The following is a 17,695-nucleotide window of genomic DNA, read 5'->3' as shown; positions in this document are numbered from 1 at the left end:
CAGAATCTCTGGCATCTCCAGTTAAAAGGGTAGCAAATGATGGGAAAGATCCACATCTGCAGAAAAGCTTGGAGAGCTGCTTCCAGTCAGAGTAGACAAAACTGAACTTGATAGACCAATGATTTGACTTGTACAGTAGCTTCCTATGTCATTTTTATGCCCTCCAAACAGTGGTGAACTGCTAGCCTAGAACATGGATGGCCAGTTTGTTTATAGCTGGGGCTGATGGGAGCTCTGGTCCAACAACAGCTGGACAGGCTGACGACCGCCCCTGAATCTTGTTTCTCTGAACACAAGAACAGCCCTGCTGGATCAGGTCCAAGGCCCATCTATTCCAGCATCCTGTTTCACACAGTGGCCCACCAGATGCCACTGGAAGCCACAGGCAGGAGTTGAGGGCGTGCCTTCTCTCCTGCTGTTACTCCCCTGCAACTGGTACTCAGAGGCATCCTGCCTTTGAGGCTCGAGGAAGGAGAGCTGGTCTTGTGGTAGCAAGCATGACTTGTCCCCTTAGCTAAGCAGGGTCCACCCTGGTTGCATATGAAAGGGAGACTTGATGTGTGAGCACTGGAAGATCTTCCCCTCAGGGGATGGAGCTGCTCTGGGAAGAGCAGAAGGTTTCAATTTCCCTCCCTGGTTTCTGAAATAAGAGCCTCCCCATCTCATAACTTTAAAAAAGGCAGTCAAGACACATTTGTTCATCCAGGCTTTTAATTAGATAGTGTTTTAATAGTTTGATGGTTTTTAATAGTTTTAACATTTTAAATTGTTGTAATGTTTTAACCTTTTTATTTGTTGTTTTTATTGTATTATTGTAAACCACCCAGATACTTGTGTTTTGGGTGGTATAGAAATATGATTGATTGATAAATAAATAAATAAATAAATAAATACTCTGTCTATGGCTGCTGTCGTTGGGGATTATGGGAGTTGTAGTCTGAAAACAGCTGGAGGGCCTGAGTACCAGTTGCAGTGGAGTAATGGCAGGTGAGAGGGCACGCCCTCAACTCCTGCCTGTGGCTTCCAGCGGCATCTGGTGGGCCACTGTGCGAAACAGGATGCTGGACTAGATGGGCCTTCTTGGGCCTGATCCAGCAGGGCTGTTCTTATGTTTCTTATGCCCATAGCTGTGTAGCCCCATGGACTACAACTTCCATCATCCCCACCAGCATCTCTGTAATAGCATATGTGGACACAAAGTTGGGAACCCCGGCTGCATTCTAGGATGACAATGTCTGTGTGGGCCGGGCTGCTGCAGCCAAAATGATCTCAGCCGCCAGCAGTGTGCAGTGTCGCTCACTCCGTGACCCTTGAGTGGGAGAAGCAAAGTGTCGCCGTTTCCGTTTGCAAGACAGATGAGCCCAGCCAGGCCCTGCAAATGGTGTGTGCTGTGTTGGTTAGGGCTTGCAAATTACAGGGGGGCGGGCATACCAAAGTATTATCTAGTGCTGCTGCTGCTGCTCAGTGTCCCTCCAGGGCAACATACCAGTTAGCAGCAAAAACACAACAACAACGGATCTCTGCCCCGAGCAGCTTCCAAAGTAATCCTTCCCCACGCCGGGGGTATTGAAATAAACAAGGGTTTTGTGCTACTTTGAGGAAGAAGAAGAAGAGAGGAAAACCAATACTGAGGGGTGGCGGGTGAGGAAGAATCCCTCTCAAGGGGAAAGCTTGCGGAGAAAGGCGCGCGTCCTCCCGCGGCACCTTGGAGACCGAGCCGCCGCCGCCGCCGCCGTCGCGGGGGAAGGACTCCCAGCCCCACAATGCACCTCTGCGGGCTCAGGTGGCGTCCCTAGCAACGGCAGGCCTGGAAGGCAGAGCCGGGACCGGAGGAGGCCGGCCGGGCGCGGGCACAAGCGGCAGCAGGAGAAGCCGCCGCGATCATGGGGCAGGATTACTACGCGGTGCTGGAGCTCACCCGCAGTGCCAAGGATGCCGACATCAAGAAGGCGTGAGCCCGGGAGGGAGGGAGGCTGCGGCTGCGGCTGCGGGTCTGGGTCTGTGTGCAGCAGGCATGGTGGACACATGCATGCATGCACGTTGGCACGAATGCCCAGGTGTACTGCCTGAGTGGGGTGTGCGTGCGCACATGCATGTGCACTATCGTGTCTGGCGTGCATGCATGCATATGTGTTATGTACACTGTTCTCTCTAAGGCGTGTGCATGCCGCACACTCACAAGTGCTTGGATGTCCGCTCAGTTCATTGTAGATCCTGCTCAGGTTGAACCAGGCAGGCCCCATTCTGAATGCAGGTGCATGATTCTGCCGCCCAGAACAAAACTAATTCTACACACAGATGAGAGGAATTAGAGGGACGACTGGCTATGTACACACCTGTGTGCACACACATGTCTTATGAAGTCTGTGGGCTTCCCAGAGGCTTCTGGTGGGCCATTCTGGCGTGGAACAGGCTGCGATTAAGATCCGTACAGGGTGTGCTAGAAATGGTTAATTTCGGGGTGGTTTTTTATTCCTCATTTTGTTCTACTTTATTTTATTTGTATTATTTTTATGTAATCGTTTTTTAAAAACGCACACATTTACCAATATTTACCCATAAGTACTTTCCCTCTAAGGTGTGCTTGTGTGCCTGCGCTCACGTGTTTTTTGATGTCTCCTCAGTTCAATTTAGATCCTGTTCAGGTTGAATCAGGAAAGCCCCACTCTGAATGCACATGGTGCGCACACAGTGCCTTGATACTGCTGCCCAGAACAAAACACACTCTGCACAGAGATGAAAAATGTGAAAGGGACCACTGCCCATTAGGTTCTTTTTTATCTGGGTTTGATTGAAATGTGTATATGTGTGTTTTAGATTGTGAGCCCTTTGGGGACAGGGATCCATCTTATTTATTTGTTAGTTCTCTGTGTAAACTGCCCTGAGCCATTTTTGGAAGGGCGGTATTGAAAGCGAATTAATAATAATAATAATAATAATAATAATAATAATAATAATAATATACCCCCCAGTGAGGCACTACCTTGGCGTGGTTGTGGGGCTTATGTGCTCTGAGGAAGGTGAGAGCTACCAGAGGTCCAACCATACTGGACAGGTCTCACCAGAGGAGCCAGACAAAGAGTGCCTCTCCCATCAACAATATGGTGAGACCTAACTTTAATAAATCTATACCGGATCGGTCGTCGCCCGGGTCAACAAGGACCGCTTCAGGTGCTGGAGTCCCTGGACATCTGGTGGCAAGTGGGCAACAGGACTCAGGATCTTCAGTTGAGCAACCAGGGCTGGAGACTGCAAGGTTACTGGAAGAAACGTCAAAAAATATACGAAAAATGCCAACAAGGAAATAATGATCTGCTATTACAAGTCTAGTCCGACTAGAAGAGGTTATTTAAAAAGAATGTACCAGATTTGGAAAGAGAAGCATCCAGATACAGAAATAACAGAACAAAGGCTAGCAGACCAGAGAAGATGCATAATAAGAAATAAAGTATTTACAGGAGTTGAGCTGGAAGAACTGCAAAGAGCTACACAGGCTCAAGATATGGAAGAAGAATTACCACCAACTGAAGCAGTTTCTCAGGTGCAGATGGAGGAGGTGTTGGAAATAGAGGATACCACCGTTGCTGAACTGTTTCAAAATCAAAACCAGGCAACCTCCCCTTTGCCTTCACCTCAAAAACCCAAATGCCGTTTAACAGAAAAGCAACAAGAACTAAAGCAAAAAATAACTGAGCACATGAACCAAACAACCACCAGGGTTCGACTTCCAGCTCTAAAAACAGTTGCCAAAAAACAACTTGCTCAGGTATTAAAAGATGTCAGTGCTGCACTTGCAGAAATAACAACCAAGAATTTGCAAGAAACAAACCAACTAATGTACAGTGCAGCAACAATAACAACACAAGAGCTCGGATATAAGATCAATGGACCTGTAAAAAAAGAAAGTAGTCCAAAAGACCTTGAAGAGCACCTCAACACTATAGGGGCCACAGAAATCATCATCAGCCAATTACAAAAAGCAGCTTTAATGGGAACAGCCTATATTCTGCGACGATATCTATAACAGCAACAACATTGACAATAAAATTCTGGCATCCCAGGTCCTTGGGAAGGACTCGATGTCTGGATAAAACAAACCAGTCAATAACACCTGTCTGGCTGTGTAAATAAATATAATAATAATAATAATAATAATAATAATAATAATAATAATATATTTGATCAATGATTGCAATAAACTGAACTGGGAAGCAGGATGCTGGACTAGATAGGCCTTGGGCCTGATCCAGCAGGGCTGTTCTTATGTTCTCGTGTGTGCATACATGCCTGCATGTTGTGGTGCATTCACACATAACTAGGTGTTATGTATGTATATGTGTGTCTCCATTATGAGAGAACTGGCATTGGCCACTCTCGTAATATGGGGAGTTCTCACAGCTCTACATGTGATGTGAATTTCCAGTGCCCCCAGGATTAGCCTGGAGTCTAGCATCAGTCTCCAGGTGGCTACTGAGCAGGCCTGGAGATTTAATGAATTGACATTGTGAACAGTATTGTGGGAGATACTGCGGGGGTGGCAGGGTGGGAAGAAACATGATGGAGAGGGATAAGGAGAGAGATAAAGGCTGCTGTCCTGCATTCTGCTTTGCAGCTATCGCAAGCTTGCTTTGAAGTTCCACCCTTATAAAAACAAGGAGCTGTGGGCACGAGAGAAGTTCAAGCAGCTCGCAGAAGCCTATGATGTCTTGAGTGATCGTAAGTAGAATACACTTTTGTCTGTTCTTTTGCCATCTGAGAAGAAGTCCTGTTTCTGTGTGCACTTAAGAGCACTTAACCTCACACAGCTGTTCTGGTGAAAACGTATCTCACTAAAGTGGGGGGAAATTAGTTGCTTTTCCAAAAGGTTAATGGGAAAAAACTCACCATAGAGTGACCACACTTAGACAGGAACAGCAAAGATTTTTGTTGTACCTTAAAAAACTAAAGAATGTAGCAAAAGCTTTTATCGATGACGGTCCCTTTCATCATATGCTTGAAGTATTGTTCTCAGCTGGCAAGTGTGTATTTATTCCCCACTTCACTTCCATCATGGAATTCAAGGCAGCACACAAGGCAAGGTTCCCCAGTGGTTTTCCATCCAGACACTGACCTGGCTTAGACCTGCTTAACTTAAGCAACAAGGCTTTATCATGTGTCTTCAAACCTACCACACAAACCTGCTGAATTGGAATACAGTACATCTAGTTTGACCCTGGATGTGCCAGAGAGGAGGAGGTGGACAGAGAGAGAGTTGGGGGTGGGGGGTGGGCAGGTTAAGAGGAAGAGGACACAGAGGAAGGCCAAAATGAGGGCGGGGGCTGGGGAAACCCCTCTCGCCCTTATGCAATACATTTTTGTGCCAAAACAAAAATCTACCTTTGACCAAAATATCTGTTATCTCCTTGTTCCTTAGCTGTGAAGAAGGGTGTTTATGACAAATTTGCAGAGGAAGGCCTCAAAGGAGGGATCCCCTTGGAATTTGGAGCTGACACCCCCTGGACAGAAGGCTATGTGTTCCACGGGAATCCTGAAAAAGTCTTCCGGGACTTCTTTGGAGGGGACAACCCCTTTGCTGGTAGGCCTAAGTCCCCCATTTTATCAGGATACCCCTTTGTCTAGATCAGTATTTCTCAACTGCTGATCCATGGACCAGTGCTGGTCCATGAGGAATTACCACCCCACCACCCCCAAAAAAACCCAATTTCGAGCCGGTGGGGGCCACCACCACTGCCGCCGGGAGCTCTCCAGAGCTCATTTCTAGGCAGGCAGCCCTCCTGCTGGGATAATGTTTATTTCAATGAAGCGAAATGAACGTTATCCCAGCAGCTAGGCTGCCTGCCTAGAAATGAGCTCCAGAGAGCTCCCAGTGGGGAGGCCCCCACTGGCTTGAAATTGTTGGGGTGGAGTGCCTGGGGGTGGGGGCAAGAGGGGGTGACCCCTTTACTACAGGTGAAACTCAGAAAATTAGAATATCGTGCAAAAGTCCATTAATTTCAGTAATGCAAATCAAAAGGTGAAACTGATATATGAGACAGACGCATTACATGCAAAGCGAGATAAGTCAAGCCTTAATTTGTTATCATTGTGATGATCATGGCGTACAGCTCATGAAAACCCCAAATCCACAATCCCAGAAAATTAGAATATTACATGGAACCAAGAAGACAAGGATTGAAGAATAGAACAATATCGGACCTCTGAAAAGTATACAGTGTACTGTGCTTGATTGGCCAGCAAACTCGCCTGACCTGACCCCATAGAGAATCTATGGGGCATTGCCAAGAGAAGGATGAGAGACATGAGACCAAACAATGCAGAATTGCTGAAGGCCGCTAATGAAGCATCCTGGTCTTCCATAACACCTCATCAGTGCCACAGGCTGATAGCATCCATGCCACACCGCATTGAGGCAGTAATTGCTGCAAAAGGGGCCCAAACCAAGTACTGAATACATATGCATGCTTATACTTTTCAGAGGTCCGATATTGTTCTATTCTACAATCCTTGTCTTCTTGGTTCCATGTAATATTCTAATTTTCTGGGATTGTGGATTTGGGGTTTTCATGAGCTGTACGCCATGATCATCACAATTATAACAAATTAAGGCTTGACTTATCTCGCTTTGCATGTAATGCGTCTGTCTCATATATCAGTTTCACCTTTTGATTTGCATTACTGAAATTAATGGACTTTTGTACGATATTCTAATTTTCCAAGTTTCACCTGTAACTGCTTGTCTGGGAAACTTTGTACAAAGAATGTACCGGTCCATGACTCCAAAAATGTTGAGAAACACTGGTCTAGATAGTTCCTAATGAGAGTAGTTCCCACTCAAGAGCCTTTCCTATGATATGAAGGGCAGGAGATGCAGCGAAGGTTAGGTGGGCAGCCTGCAGATTTCCTCTCCATCCTGATAGGTCAAGCAGCTGCTGCTTGAAACCCCTCTGTGGTCAAGTTTCCCACACGTGAATGCACCAATCTGTCTTCTACTGAGTCTGACCACTGGGCCCCCTAGCCCAGCACTGGGTAGCAATGGTAGCAGTGACTCTCCAAAATTTCAGGCAGAAGCCTGAACACCAGGGAAGGCACGTGGCAAGAGGCTTTGTTCTTTCTTACACTGAGCAGAAACATTTTTAGACTACTTTCCAGTCGGCTTATGAGAGATCACCCAACATTCCGTGTGTCCATGTGTCCCCCCCACCCCTATCAACTTCGCAACACTTGGACCAATATGAACCAAATCAGGTACAGTGGCAAGGAACACAAAGGGGCACCTCAATGGCATAGTTTGTGATGATGTCATCCACCCCAGTTCAAGATGGCGGGCATGCAAACTTTGAGGCGCAAGTGGGCTAACTTGTGAACTGCTCAACCGATTTGAACCAAATTTGCTACAGCTGTAGGGACACACAGGGACACCTCAGTGGCGTAGTTTGTGATGATGTCATCTATCCCAATCCAAGATGGCGGTCACATGAATGTTTGATTGAGGTGCAAGTGCACTAACTTGAGGACTATCTAACCAATTTGGACCAAATTAGGTACAGTTGTAGTGAGTGACACACAGGGACACCTCAATGGCGTTGTTTGCAATGATGTCATCTACCCCAGTCCAAGACGGCGGATGCATGAACATTTGAGTTAGCAAGAGATCTAACTTGTGGACCTCGATTTGAACCAAATTTAGTCCAGTCGTAGAGAGAGTGAAAGGAAAGTAGGCAGATTAGTTCTTACTAGAACAGCTTGTTTCAATTCCCTTTGGTGTTTGTTTTGGTCAAGATAGTTCAGTATTTAATCTTCCAATCTTTGATATTTTGTAGTAAGACATTGTTTTGAATGAAGAGTGATGTTTTGTTTTGTTTTAAATCTACCCCCTTTTCCAACGTTGCCTTTTTCCTGCTTAGAGTTCTACACCGGAGAAGGGGCTGACGTGAACATGGCATTTGGGGGGCTGCGAGGAAGAGGAGTGAAGAAGCAGGACCCTCCGATTGAGCGAGATCTCTACCTTTCACTAGAAGACTTGTTCTATGGATGCACCAAAAAAATCAAGATTTCACGCAGGGTAAGGAAAGACGCTTGTGGAATGAGAGAGGCCTCACACAGCCACATTAAGGGGAAGGCCCGTAGCACCGTGGAAGACACTCTGCTTTTATTTGCATGCAGAAAGTGCCAGGTTTAATCTGGGCCAGGCTCCTGCCTGAAACTCTGGAGAGCCACTGCCAGTCCGTGCAGACAGTCCGGAGCGAAATGGACCTGACTTAGCTGACTTAGTGGAAAGCAGCTTCCTAAGGTTGAAGGGTGAGATATAAAATGCAGGAGGGAGCATTGCTTAGTGATCGAGCCCCTGCTTGGCATGCAGAAGGTCCCGGCTTCAGTCCCTGGCAGCATCTCCAGGTAGGGCTGAGGAAGATCACAGTCTGAAACCTCAGAGAGCCGCTGCCAGCCAGAGTAGGCAGTCCTGAGCTAGCCAGTCCAATGAGCTGACTCATGATAAGGCAACTTCCTGTGTCACCTACGTAGGGCAGAGATTTGGCACAAAAATACTCCAGATAACAAAAGGGGTGTGTGAGTGTGTCCAGTTTTAGGACCCTTTGAATGGGGAGGGTGTGCCTGTGAGATAGACACACCTTGAATTTCCTCACTAGCCTCTTGTCTGCTTCCAGATCCATCACAAGCTCCTTGCCGCCCCCTCCATGACTTTGTCCCTCTGCTCCTTATCTGTTCATCCTCACATCCCGATATATCCTTACCTTTGCGCCTTCAGCCAAACCACATCCCTCTGAAGGTCTCTTGCTCCTTCAAATGGCTCCCCCAGTTCTCCCTGGCTGCTCCTTATACCTCCCAGAAGTTGCCCCTCCACAATGCCACCTTTCTGACTTCCTCAAAACCCACTTTTAGTCTCCATCCCCTGCTGTTATCCAGCCTGAATCCATCTGACTGAAATAAACCCACCTTCTCCTCCTGCTGGCTCCCTTGTGTCTGTTTTCTCAGCTGGAAGCCCCTCAGGTCAGGGACCTGTTTCTCTGTTGTTGTTCCTCTGCCAAGCACCATGCACATTCATGGTGCTGTCTGAATCCTAACAATGCATGCAGAGGCATGGTGCTTGCAGCCAAGCCAAGGGCCTGTCTTTAGCTGGTAGATAAGACTGGGATTTCTTTCCCCCTTAGTTTTCTTTCTGGGTTACAAAGAGTGACCCTGAGGTGCACCGTTTCATTCGGCATCTTGGCAAGCTGGCTTAGCTAGGCCCCTGGGTATTTGCATGCTTGCTTTCTAAACTCCCCAGGTGATGAATGATGATGGTCATGCCTCCACTATTAAAGATAAGATTCTTACCATCGATGTGCAGCCAGGATGGAAACAAGGGACCAAGATCACCTTTCAGAAGGAAGGAGACCAGGTAAGGCATCCTCGGGCATTCAAGGTGTTCTGTTATCCCTGCTCATGGCTAACTCTCAACATCCGCTTTTGCAGCAGAATTGCTTCCTACCTTGGAGCTAACACAAGCTGTTACCTTCCAGAAAAACCTTACAGGGAGTTTCTTCTTTCCCGCACAGGTTCTCCTCCAGGGCAGTGCTGTAGAGTTTTCTTTGTGGCACAAAAATTAGAAGTGGAGAGTTGAGGGCTCCCACCAGTAGCCCTGGAACTACTGGAAGCCTGCTTACAATCTATCTACATGTTTAATTCTATAAGACATACCTGTGGCTAATCCCATGCGTGGCAGCTCTCACGAGAGTTTGGAGAGCTGCCGGATAGCCACGGGTGGGAGGGAAGAAAATGGCAGCGCCAGCTGGGGGAAAAAACAGTAGTGGAGGCCAGCCGGCAGAAAAATGGCGGCACCTTGGCCAGCGGGCCATGGAGGAAAAGCAGCTGTGGCTGGCCGGCCATGGAGGGAAGGCAGCGGTCAGGCCAGCCGCAGAGGGGCAGCGGCGGCCCGGCCAGCTGTGGAGGGAAAACGAGTTGGTGCAGGGGAGAACAAAATGTGGCTGACGGGCGGGCGCGGGGGGGAGAGGGGGGCAGGGAGAACTAGCGGTGCAGATGCCGTGTGCCAGGGCAGCTACAGATGAAACTCGGAAAATTAGAATATCGTGCAAAAGTCCATTAATTTCAGTAATGCAAATTAAAAGGTGAAACTGATATATGAGACAGACGCATTACATGCAAAGCGAGATAAGTCAAGCCTTAATTTGTTATCATTGTGATGATCATGGCGTACAGCTCATGAAAACCCCAAATCCACAATCCCAGAAAATTAGAATATTACATGGAACCAAGAAGTCAAGGATTGAAGAATAGAACAATATCGGACCTCTGAAAAGTATAAGCATGCATATGTATTCAGTACTTGGTTTGGGCCCCTTTTGCAGCAATTACTGCCTCAATGCGGCGTGGCATGGATGCTATCAGCCTGTGGCACTGATGAGCTATTATGGAAGACCAGGATGCTTCATTAGCGGCCTTCAGCTCTTCTGCATTGTTTGGTCTCATGTCTCTCATCCTTCTCTTGGCAATGCCCCATAGATTCTCTATGGGGTCAGGTCAGGCAAGTTTGCTGGCCAATCAAGCACAGTACACTGTATACTTTTCAGAGGTCCGATATTGTTCTATTTTACAATCCTTGTCTTCTTAGTTCCATGTAATATTCTAATTTTCTGGGATTGTGGATTTGGGGTTTTCATGAGCTGTACGCCATGATCATCACAATTATAACAAATTAAGGCTTGACTTATCTCGCTTTGCATGTAATGCGTCTGTCTCATATATCAGTTTCACCTTTTAATTTGCATTACTGAAATTAATGGACTTTTGCACGATATTCTAATTTTCCAAGTTTCACCTGTAGTTTAATTTAATTTAATTTTATTTGTTTATTGTTAGATTTATATAAAAGTGTGTTGTCGAGTTGGTGTCAACTCCTGGCACCCACAGAGCCCTGTGGTTTTTCTTTGGTAGAATACAGGAGGGGTTGACCATGGCCTCCTCCCGCGCAGTCTGAGATGACGCCTTTTTCAGCATCTTCCTATATCGCTGCTGTTCCCCTATATAGGTGTGTCCCATAGTCTGGGAAACATACCAGTGGAGATTCGAACCAGCAACCTCTGGCTTGCTAGTCAAGTAATTTCCCTGCTGCGCCATTAAGTGGCTTAGATTTATATACTGCCTTTCACAAAATTATCACAAGGTGGTAAAATGGTGCAATGGCCTTTGGCTATAGTCCTACAACATCTGGTGACTCCGATTTGGGAGCCCCTGCTTTAAATAAATAAACATTGTATTTATCTGAATAGAAGACAACTCTGAATTTAAGACGACACCCTTAAAAAATACAGAAATAACAGGTCATACCTGTATTCACTGAAAAGGCAGAGGACTCTGACTCCCGATTGCTAACATAATAGAACTTGGCAAAAACCTGGCCTTGGATTCAGGTAAATAAGTACCTCATTTAGTGGCTGAAGGGGGTCTAGAGAATACAGTCTCCTTCCTATCCTGAGCCCATTCCTGAACCACACCCTGAAGTCTATGAATGTACTTCATTATTTTAGGGCCCAAACATTATTCCAGCTGACATCATCTTCATTGTAAAGGAGAAGCTCCACCCCAGGTTCAAACGAGAGGATGACAACCTGATCTACGTGGCCAGCATCCCTCTTGGAAAGGTAACGAGGCATTTCCGATTAGCGGAGTCATGACCCCGGGAGTCTCCCAGCCTGCCCTCCCATATTTACTGTGTTTGGGACATGCTACACTGACTGACAGCCCCACGAACATATGAAACTGCCTTACGGTGGGTCAGGCAGTTGGTCCCTGTAGCCAGTGTGGACAGTTGGTCCACATTGACATGGAGCGCCTTCCCTGACAGGCAGCAGCTCTTAGACAGAGGCTGGTCTTCCTCAGCCTTGCTTCCTGAGCTGCCAGGGATTGAACCTGGGACCTTCTGCAGGCAAAGCAGGTGCTCTACCCCTGAGCAGGTGTCCCATCCCTGAGATGGAGCCATCATATGAAGCTGCCTTATTCGAAGTCAGACCACCGGTCGATCAAGGTCAGTATTGTCAACACTGACTGGCAGCAGCTCTCCAAGGTTTCAGGTACAGGACTTTCCTACGCCTGCCTGCAGACGCCAAAGAGTGAACCTGGGACCTTCTGCATATAAAGCAGGTCTCCACAACTGAACTGTGGCCTCCACCCCCTGCAGGATCAACACAACTCAGCTTTCCTCCCCTGTGCAGGCAGCTGCAAGAATCAGATAAGGAGAAGACACAGCAACACGATTGTGCCTTGGATTCACTCCTTACCCAGTCAGGTCTTGTACAGATTAAGTAGGCTGAGCTGAAGGGAGGAGGAGACATCAGTATGCAGAGCCCAGCAAATGGTTTGAGCAGCCCAACTCTGCAGTCCCACTCAGTCAACAGGATAGGCCCTACTGGGGGGAGAGACTAGAGACAAATGGGCCCTGGAAAAACCAGCACACACAGAGACCCAGAGGGTGGGATTGGGTAGAGAGGCATATCCCCTACACCTGGGATGCACAGCTGCAGCCCTCCCGCTGTTAGGAACAGAGCAAGCTGCCCTATACTGTGTGGCAGTATATGGCATAGATGGACCATGGGTCCATCTAGCTCCGTATTGTCTACCCAGACTGGCAGCGGCTTCTCCAAGGCTGCAGGCAGGAATCTCTCTTGGCCTTATCTTGGAGACGCCGCCAGGGAGGGATCTTGGGACCTAGATGCTCTTCCCAGAGCAGCTTCATCCCCTGAGGGGAATATCTTACAGTGTTCATAATCAAGTCTCCCATTCAAATGCAACCAGGGCAGACCCTGCTTAGCTAAGGAGACAAGTCATGCTTGCTACCACAAGACCAGCTCTCCTCTCGGTTGTTGGACTACAACTCCTATCATCCCCAGCCACAGTGCCCAGTGATCAGGGATGATGGGAGTTGGATTCAAACAGCACAGGAAGTCCAAAGTTGTGATTTCCTGATCAACATTAAGCTTCCCTGTCTGCCCTCTTAAATGTTGCTGCCCAATTATAGCCACTTAAAGCAGAATGGAAAGAAAACATGGACATATTGGGACTCTGTCACGAACTTCACTGTGTGCCTCAAGGCTTGAGCTAAGGATCTGGGTGGCTCTCAGTGCGAAAGCTGGTTGTTAAAAGCAGGCATAAGAACAGCCGTGCTGGATCAGGCCCAAGGAGGCCCATCCAGTAAAACACCCTGTTTCACACAGTGGCCCACCAGATGCCTCTGAGAAGGCAAGAGGAGAGGGCATGCCCTATCCCCCTCCTGCTGCTGCTGCTGCTGCTGCTCCCCTGCAACTGGTGTTGAGAGGCATCCTGCCTCGAAGGCTGGAGGTGGCTATAGCCCTTTGACTAGTAGCCATTGATAGATCTGTCCTCCATTAATTTGTCTAAGCCCCTTTTAAAGCCACCCAAGCTGGTGGCCATCACCACATCCCATGGCAGAGAATGCCATAGATTAATTATGCACTGTGTGAAAAAGTACTTCCTTTTGTTGGTCCTAAATTTCCTGGCCTTCAATTTCATGGAATGACTCCTGGTTCTAGTGTTGTGAGAGGGAGAAAAATTCTACTCTCTCTACTCCATTCATAGTTTTATACACTTCGATCGTGTCTCCCCTTAGTCGCCTTTATTCCAAGGTTAAGAGCCTCAGATGCTGTAGCCTAGCCTCATAAGGAAGGTGCTCCAGGCCCCTGATCACCTTGGCTGCCCTCTTCTGCACCTTTCCCAGTTCTACAATGTCCTCCTTAAGATAGGATGACCAGACCTGTTCATACTACTCCAAATTTGGAGGCTTCAAGCCAGGAGAGTGCTTTCCCCAGCCTGACATGGAGATTCCAAGGACTGAACCTGGGACCTTGTGCACCCAAAGCAAGTGCTCTGCAGCTGAGCTATGGCCCTTTGGCCCTGCATGGATTCAGCACATGCTTCTCAGAGGAGGAGAGGTACCCATCAAGAGGTGGGCAAGAGGTACCCATCAGTTCAGAAGATGCACATCAAGTGGTGTGCAATGCCCCGTTGCCAGCCTACCTGGTTGCCGCGGAGGGAGGGAACTGCCAGCCAGACCTGGGTTAAATACCATTTATTTCATTTCCTCTCCTAACTGTCTCCCGCAATGGTCATGGATTTGAAGCCATCTTGAGATAAACAGATCACAGAAATCCAAACAATAAAGCAACTAAAATGTCCGTTGGGAACAGGACGGGCCGGAGAGCAACAGGCACAGCCCAGAGATGCTGGTTTGTAAGCCACGCTGAGGACTTTTAAAGTTGCACGCCAGAGGCCTACATGAGGAAAACTACTCAAAGTAGTCCCATTGAAATCAGGATGCTATTTTCCCTCATGTCAGCCAGGATAAATAAAGGTGCATAAATGATGTAATTAACATCCGAAGCCACCGCGAGCCCTTTTTCCTGCTGTGTTTCTACAGACTGAACACAGCTAGGCTGTTGGCATTTCACTGCTGCTCTTGGCTTTTACAGCGGGGACTACAGTGCCCCATCACCCATAAGGAACTAGCCCAGTAATTCCCATTGTGTGGGCTATAACAGGTTCCTGTAAGCCTAAGGCATCCACCCACAGAAGCGGCTGCCTGCTGAATCCGCTACATGAGTCATTGCTAGACCACCCAGCCTCCTTCCGATCAGCCTCTGCTGGGAGCAGATTGCTCCATCACCTCTCGATAGCAAGAGTCATTAAACTGGTCCTTTTAGCTGCAGAAACCCGCCTCTATCTCAGAGTAGGCCAACTGTTGCATTTCTGCATGAATCAGTGTTTTGGTCTTGCTTCCTTCCTGCCAAGAGGCAGACATGAGCAGAGGCTTCTCGGATCATTCTTACTCTCGGATCATTCTTACTCTCAGAGAGTGTAAGTCTAGCGCGCTCCCACGTTTAAATGCCGAACGTAAGCAAGCCTCCGCTCCCAGGAGGTTGGGGAATGGTGGCCTAGCCTCAGCATCCGACGCTCTGTTCCCACAGGCGCTGATTGGGTGCACCGTGGATGTGAGGACGCTGGACGAAAGGCTGCTGAACATCCCCATCAATGACATTGTCCAGTAAGTGTTACAGCAACAGGATGGCGTGCTTTGCTCCTGTGGAGCGGGGGAGCCATTTCCACTGACAGCTCTAGAAGACTCAGCCCCACCCACCGTACCACTCTTTCCATCGCGGCCCCATTTGTATGCATCAGGCTGCAGGAGCACCCCTTCCATGAGGGGCAGCCAGGCAGCTGCCTCGGGTGGATTGTTGGGAAGCCGGCTGGACAGCAAGATGCCCATCGCCATCCAGCTGATCCTCGCAAGCTTTGCCAGGAACCCCTCTCCTTGCAAAGCTTGGGGAAAGCATGAGGAGAGGAGAGGAGAGGAGAGGAAGCCGCAGGCATCGAGCAAGGCAGCGAATTGGCTCTTTGCCTGAAGAGCTGCAAAGCTTGGGGCTGCCCAGAGGACCACAGGGGAGATGTTGCCGCTTCAGGTTCTCCCCTGCCTGCAGAGTTAGAGACCAACGTAAAGGTCAAAACACAAGTTACGTTAAGCATGCGCTCCACCCTTGCTTCCCCCCCCCTCTTTTTAAACTGAGTAACACCTGGATTGGTACTATGGGGGAGGAGCATTTTAGCTCTCTGGATTTCCTCCGCTGCTGTCTACCTTGGGGAAAGAAGAACTCTCTTTCTCACCACTGGAGGCTTGCCCCCACCCCGTGACATAAATAGCAGCCACAGGGAGCTTGATCCAGACTGGGACCCTCCCCCTTGCTACAACACTGGACTGCCGCTGTATGAAGGCAGCTTAGCCTTAAGTATGTGCTTACTGTAGAGTGTAGTTTGACCCCAAGAACTTGTTCCAAGCCCCCTCCCTGGCAGCATCTCCAAGATAGGGCTGAGAGAGATTCCTGCCTGCAACCCTGGAGAAGCTGCTGCCGGTCTGTGAAGACAATACTGAGCTAGATAGACCAACGGTCTGACTCAGTATATGGCAGCTTCCTGTGTTCCTAACTGTTTGCTTCCACAGGTGTGAAGGCTAGCAGCTGAACTGTGGAAGGGGTCATGTAACCTATATCCCAGTTGCGAGGGTGGCAGGGAAGAGTCTGCTGACTCTAGAAGCACACTTGCCCTCCTCTTCCCCCCCCAACCCCATCTCCAGGCATCTCGGTTTCCATTGCTCAGAGCCAGCAGGCTCTCTGGGATTTCTTTCCCCCTCCCAGCGAGGGTGGCTTTGGTTCTATTTCCACCCTACCCCTCCTAACGAATAAGCCAGGTGGCTTTGTCTTGTCTTTACAGCCCCAAGTACGTCAAAGTGGTGCCCGGGGAAGGGATGCCTCTCTCCAAGGACCCCACCCACAAAGGGGACCTCATCATGCATTTCGACATCCACTTTCCCAAAAGACTAACCCCTGCCAAGAAGGAGCTCCTGAGGGAGGCGCTGTTGACATGAGAGGTCCTGTCTTTGCTTCTGTCTTCCCTTTGGAAAAAAATAAGTGCCTATCTTGTGTAGATTCCGAGTCGTTTCGTTTCTCTATGCCACTGATCGCAGGAGAACAGGTGAGGGCATAACGCTTTAGAATAGCTATTGAGGTAGTGGTTCTCCGCTTGGACGAGAAAGAAGCTAGATGATGGGAGCTGTAGCCCAACAACATCTAGAGGCCCTAGCCTGAGAGAGTCTTAAGAGGGTAGTACTGAGGACACTTTGAATGCAGTCCAGCACCACAGCTGGCAGCCCTGAATAGGGGAGGTATACCTAGGCAATTTTGGAGCCTGGACCTGAAGGAGGCCCCCCTCCTTCCTGCAAATTATTTATTATTATTATTATTATTATTATTATGCATTTATATCCCGCTCTTCCTCCAAGGAGCCCAGAGCAGTGTACTACATTCTTGAGTTTCTCTTTCACAACAACCCTGTGAAGTAGGTTAGGCTGAGAGAGAAGTGACTGGCCCAGAGTCACCCAGCTAGTTTCATGGCTGAATGGGGATTTGAACTCGGGTCTCCCCGGTCCTAGTCCAGCACTCTAACCACTACGCCACGCTGGCTCACATTAATTAAGCATCATCATGCTCCACCGGGTGACCGCACCACCCAGGACAGACTAAAGAGGATTGGGGTGGGGGGCCCAGGGGCTGTCGAGGCTCTGGACTTTGGCCCTGAAGTCCGGGGGTAAGAGCACCACTGGAGGTGCATAGAGAGATGCATCCAGCCAGTTCAACCAGACTCAGAAGCACATCATGCTGCAGGCGGTGCTTCTGCCCTGCATGTGGAAGGTGACTTGTGTGGGCAGAGATCCCTTACTGCATCAGGGTCTGTTTCAGCTTGTGATTGCAGCTGAGTGGAGCTTTCAGACACACAGGAAGTTGCATTTTTTAAGGAAGCTGCCTTATGCCACGTCAGACCATCTAATGAGTCAGCTCCAGTGATCAGGCAGAAAGTGTTGGATAAAGTCGTTCTTGATCCAAGGCGAGCACAAGGATTACATCTGGTCATTTGTTGGGATTTAGACTAAGAACACACACAAGATCCTTCCAGACAAGGGCGTAAGATCAAGCACCTTGATCCCACGGACTTAACAGTTCACCAGATTAGGGCCAGAAGGCTTCAGTTCTTCCATGCAAACAACCCCGCTTGATTCCAGGTTACATTGCACACACACCACAGTCCGATGAAGACAAGGTATTACATGCACTAGAACGTG

The 17,695-nt window shown here is 48.6% G+C and overlaps 1 protein-coding gene across 1 annotated transcript; it reads left to right on the top strand.

Annotated features, from left to right (window-relative positions):
- The first annotated feature begins 1,743 nt into the window (after nucleotides 1-1,743).
- Nucleotides 1,744-16,503, top strand: DNAJB13 (DnaJ heat shock protein family (Hsp40) member B13). The gene is made up of 8 exons (XM_053304373.1): nucleotides 1,744-1,951; nucleotides 4,613-4,716; nucleotides 5,414-5,575; nucleotides 7,905-8,062; nucleotides 9,284-9,397; nucleotides 11,544-11,657; nucleotides 14,994-15,070; nucleotides 16,291-16,503. Exons 1-8 carry the CDS (start codon nucleotides 1,884-1,886, stop codon nucleotides 16,442-16,444), a joined length of 951 nt encoding a protein of 316 aa, XP_053160348.1. The 5' UTR covers nucleotides 1,744-1,883; the 3' UTR covers nucleotides 16,445-16,503.
- Nucleotides 16,504-17,695: the final 1,192 nt, after the last annotated feature.

This window comes from Hemicordylus capensis, chromosome 3 (genome assembly GCF_027244095.1).
Source record: "Hemicordylus capensis ecotype Gifberg chromosome 3, rHemCap1.1.pri, whole genome shotgun sequence".
Lineage (NCBI taxonomy): Eukaryota > Metazoa > Chordata > Lepidosauria > Squamata > Cordylidae > Hemicordylus > Hemicordylus capensis.
The sequence above is the reverse complement of the archived record's forward strand: the minus strand, read 5'-3'. Positions and strand labels throughout refer to the sequence as shown.

Bases quoted from the DNA above. Each gene is read 5' to 3' on its own strand.
- DNAJB13 (XM_053304373.1), top strand. From the start codon at position 1,884: ATGGGGCAGGATTACTACGCGGTGCTGGAGCTCACCCGCAGTGCCAAG. The intron at 1,952-4,612 runs GTGAGCCCGGGA...TCTGCTTTGCAG, and splicing joins GATGCCGACATCAAGAAGGC to CTATCGCAAGCTTGCTTTGA. The intron at 4,717-5,413 runs GTAAGTAGAATA...CTTGTTCCTTAG, and splicing joins CTATGATGTCTTGAGTGATC to CTGTGAAGAAGGGTGTTTAT.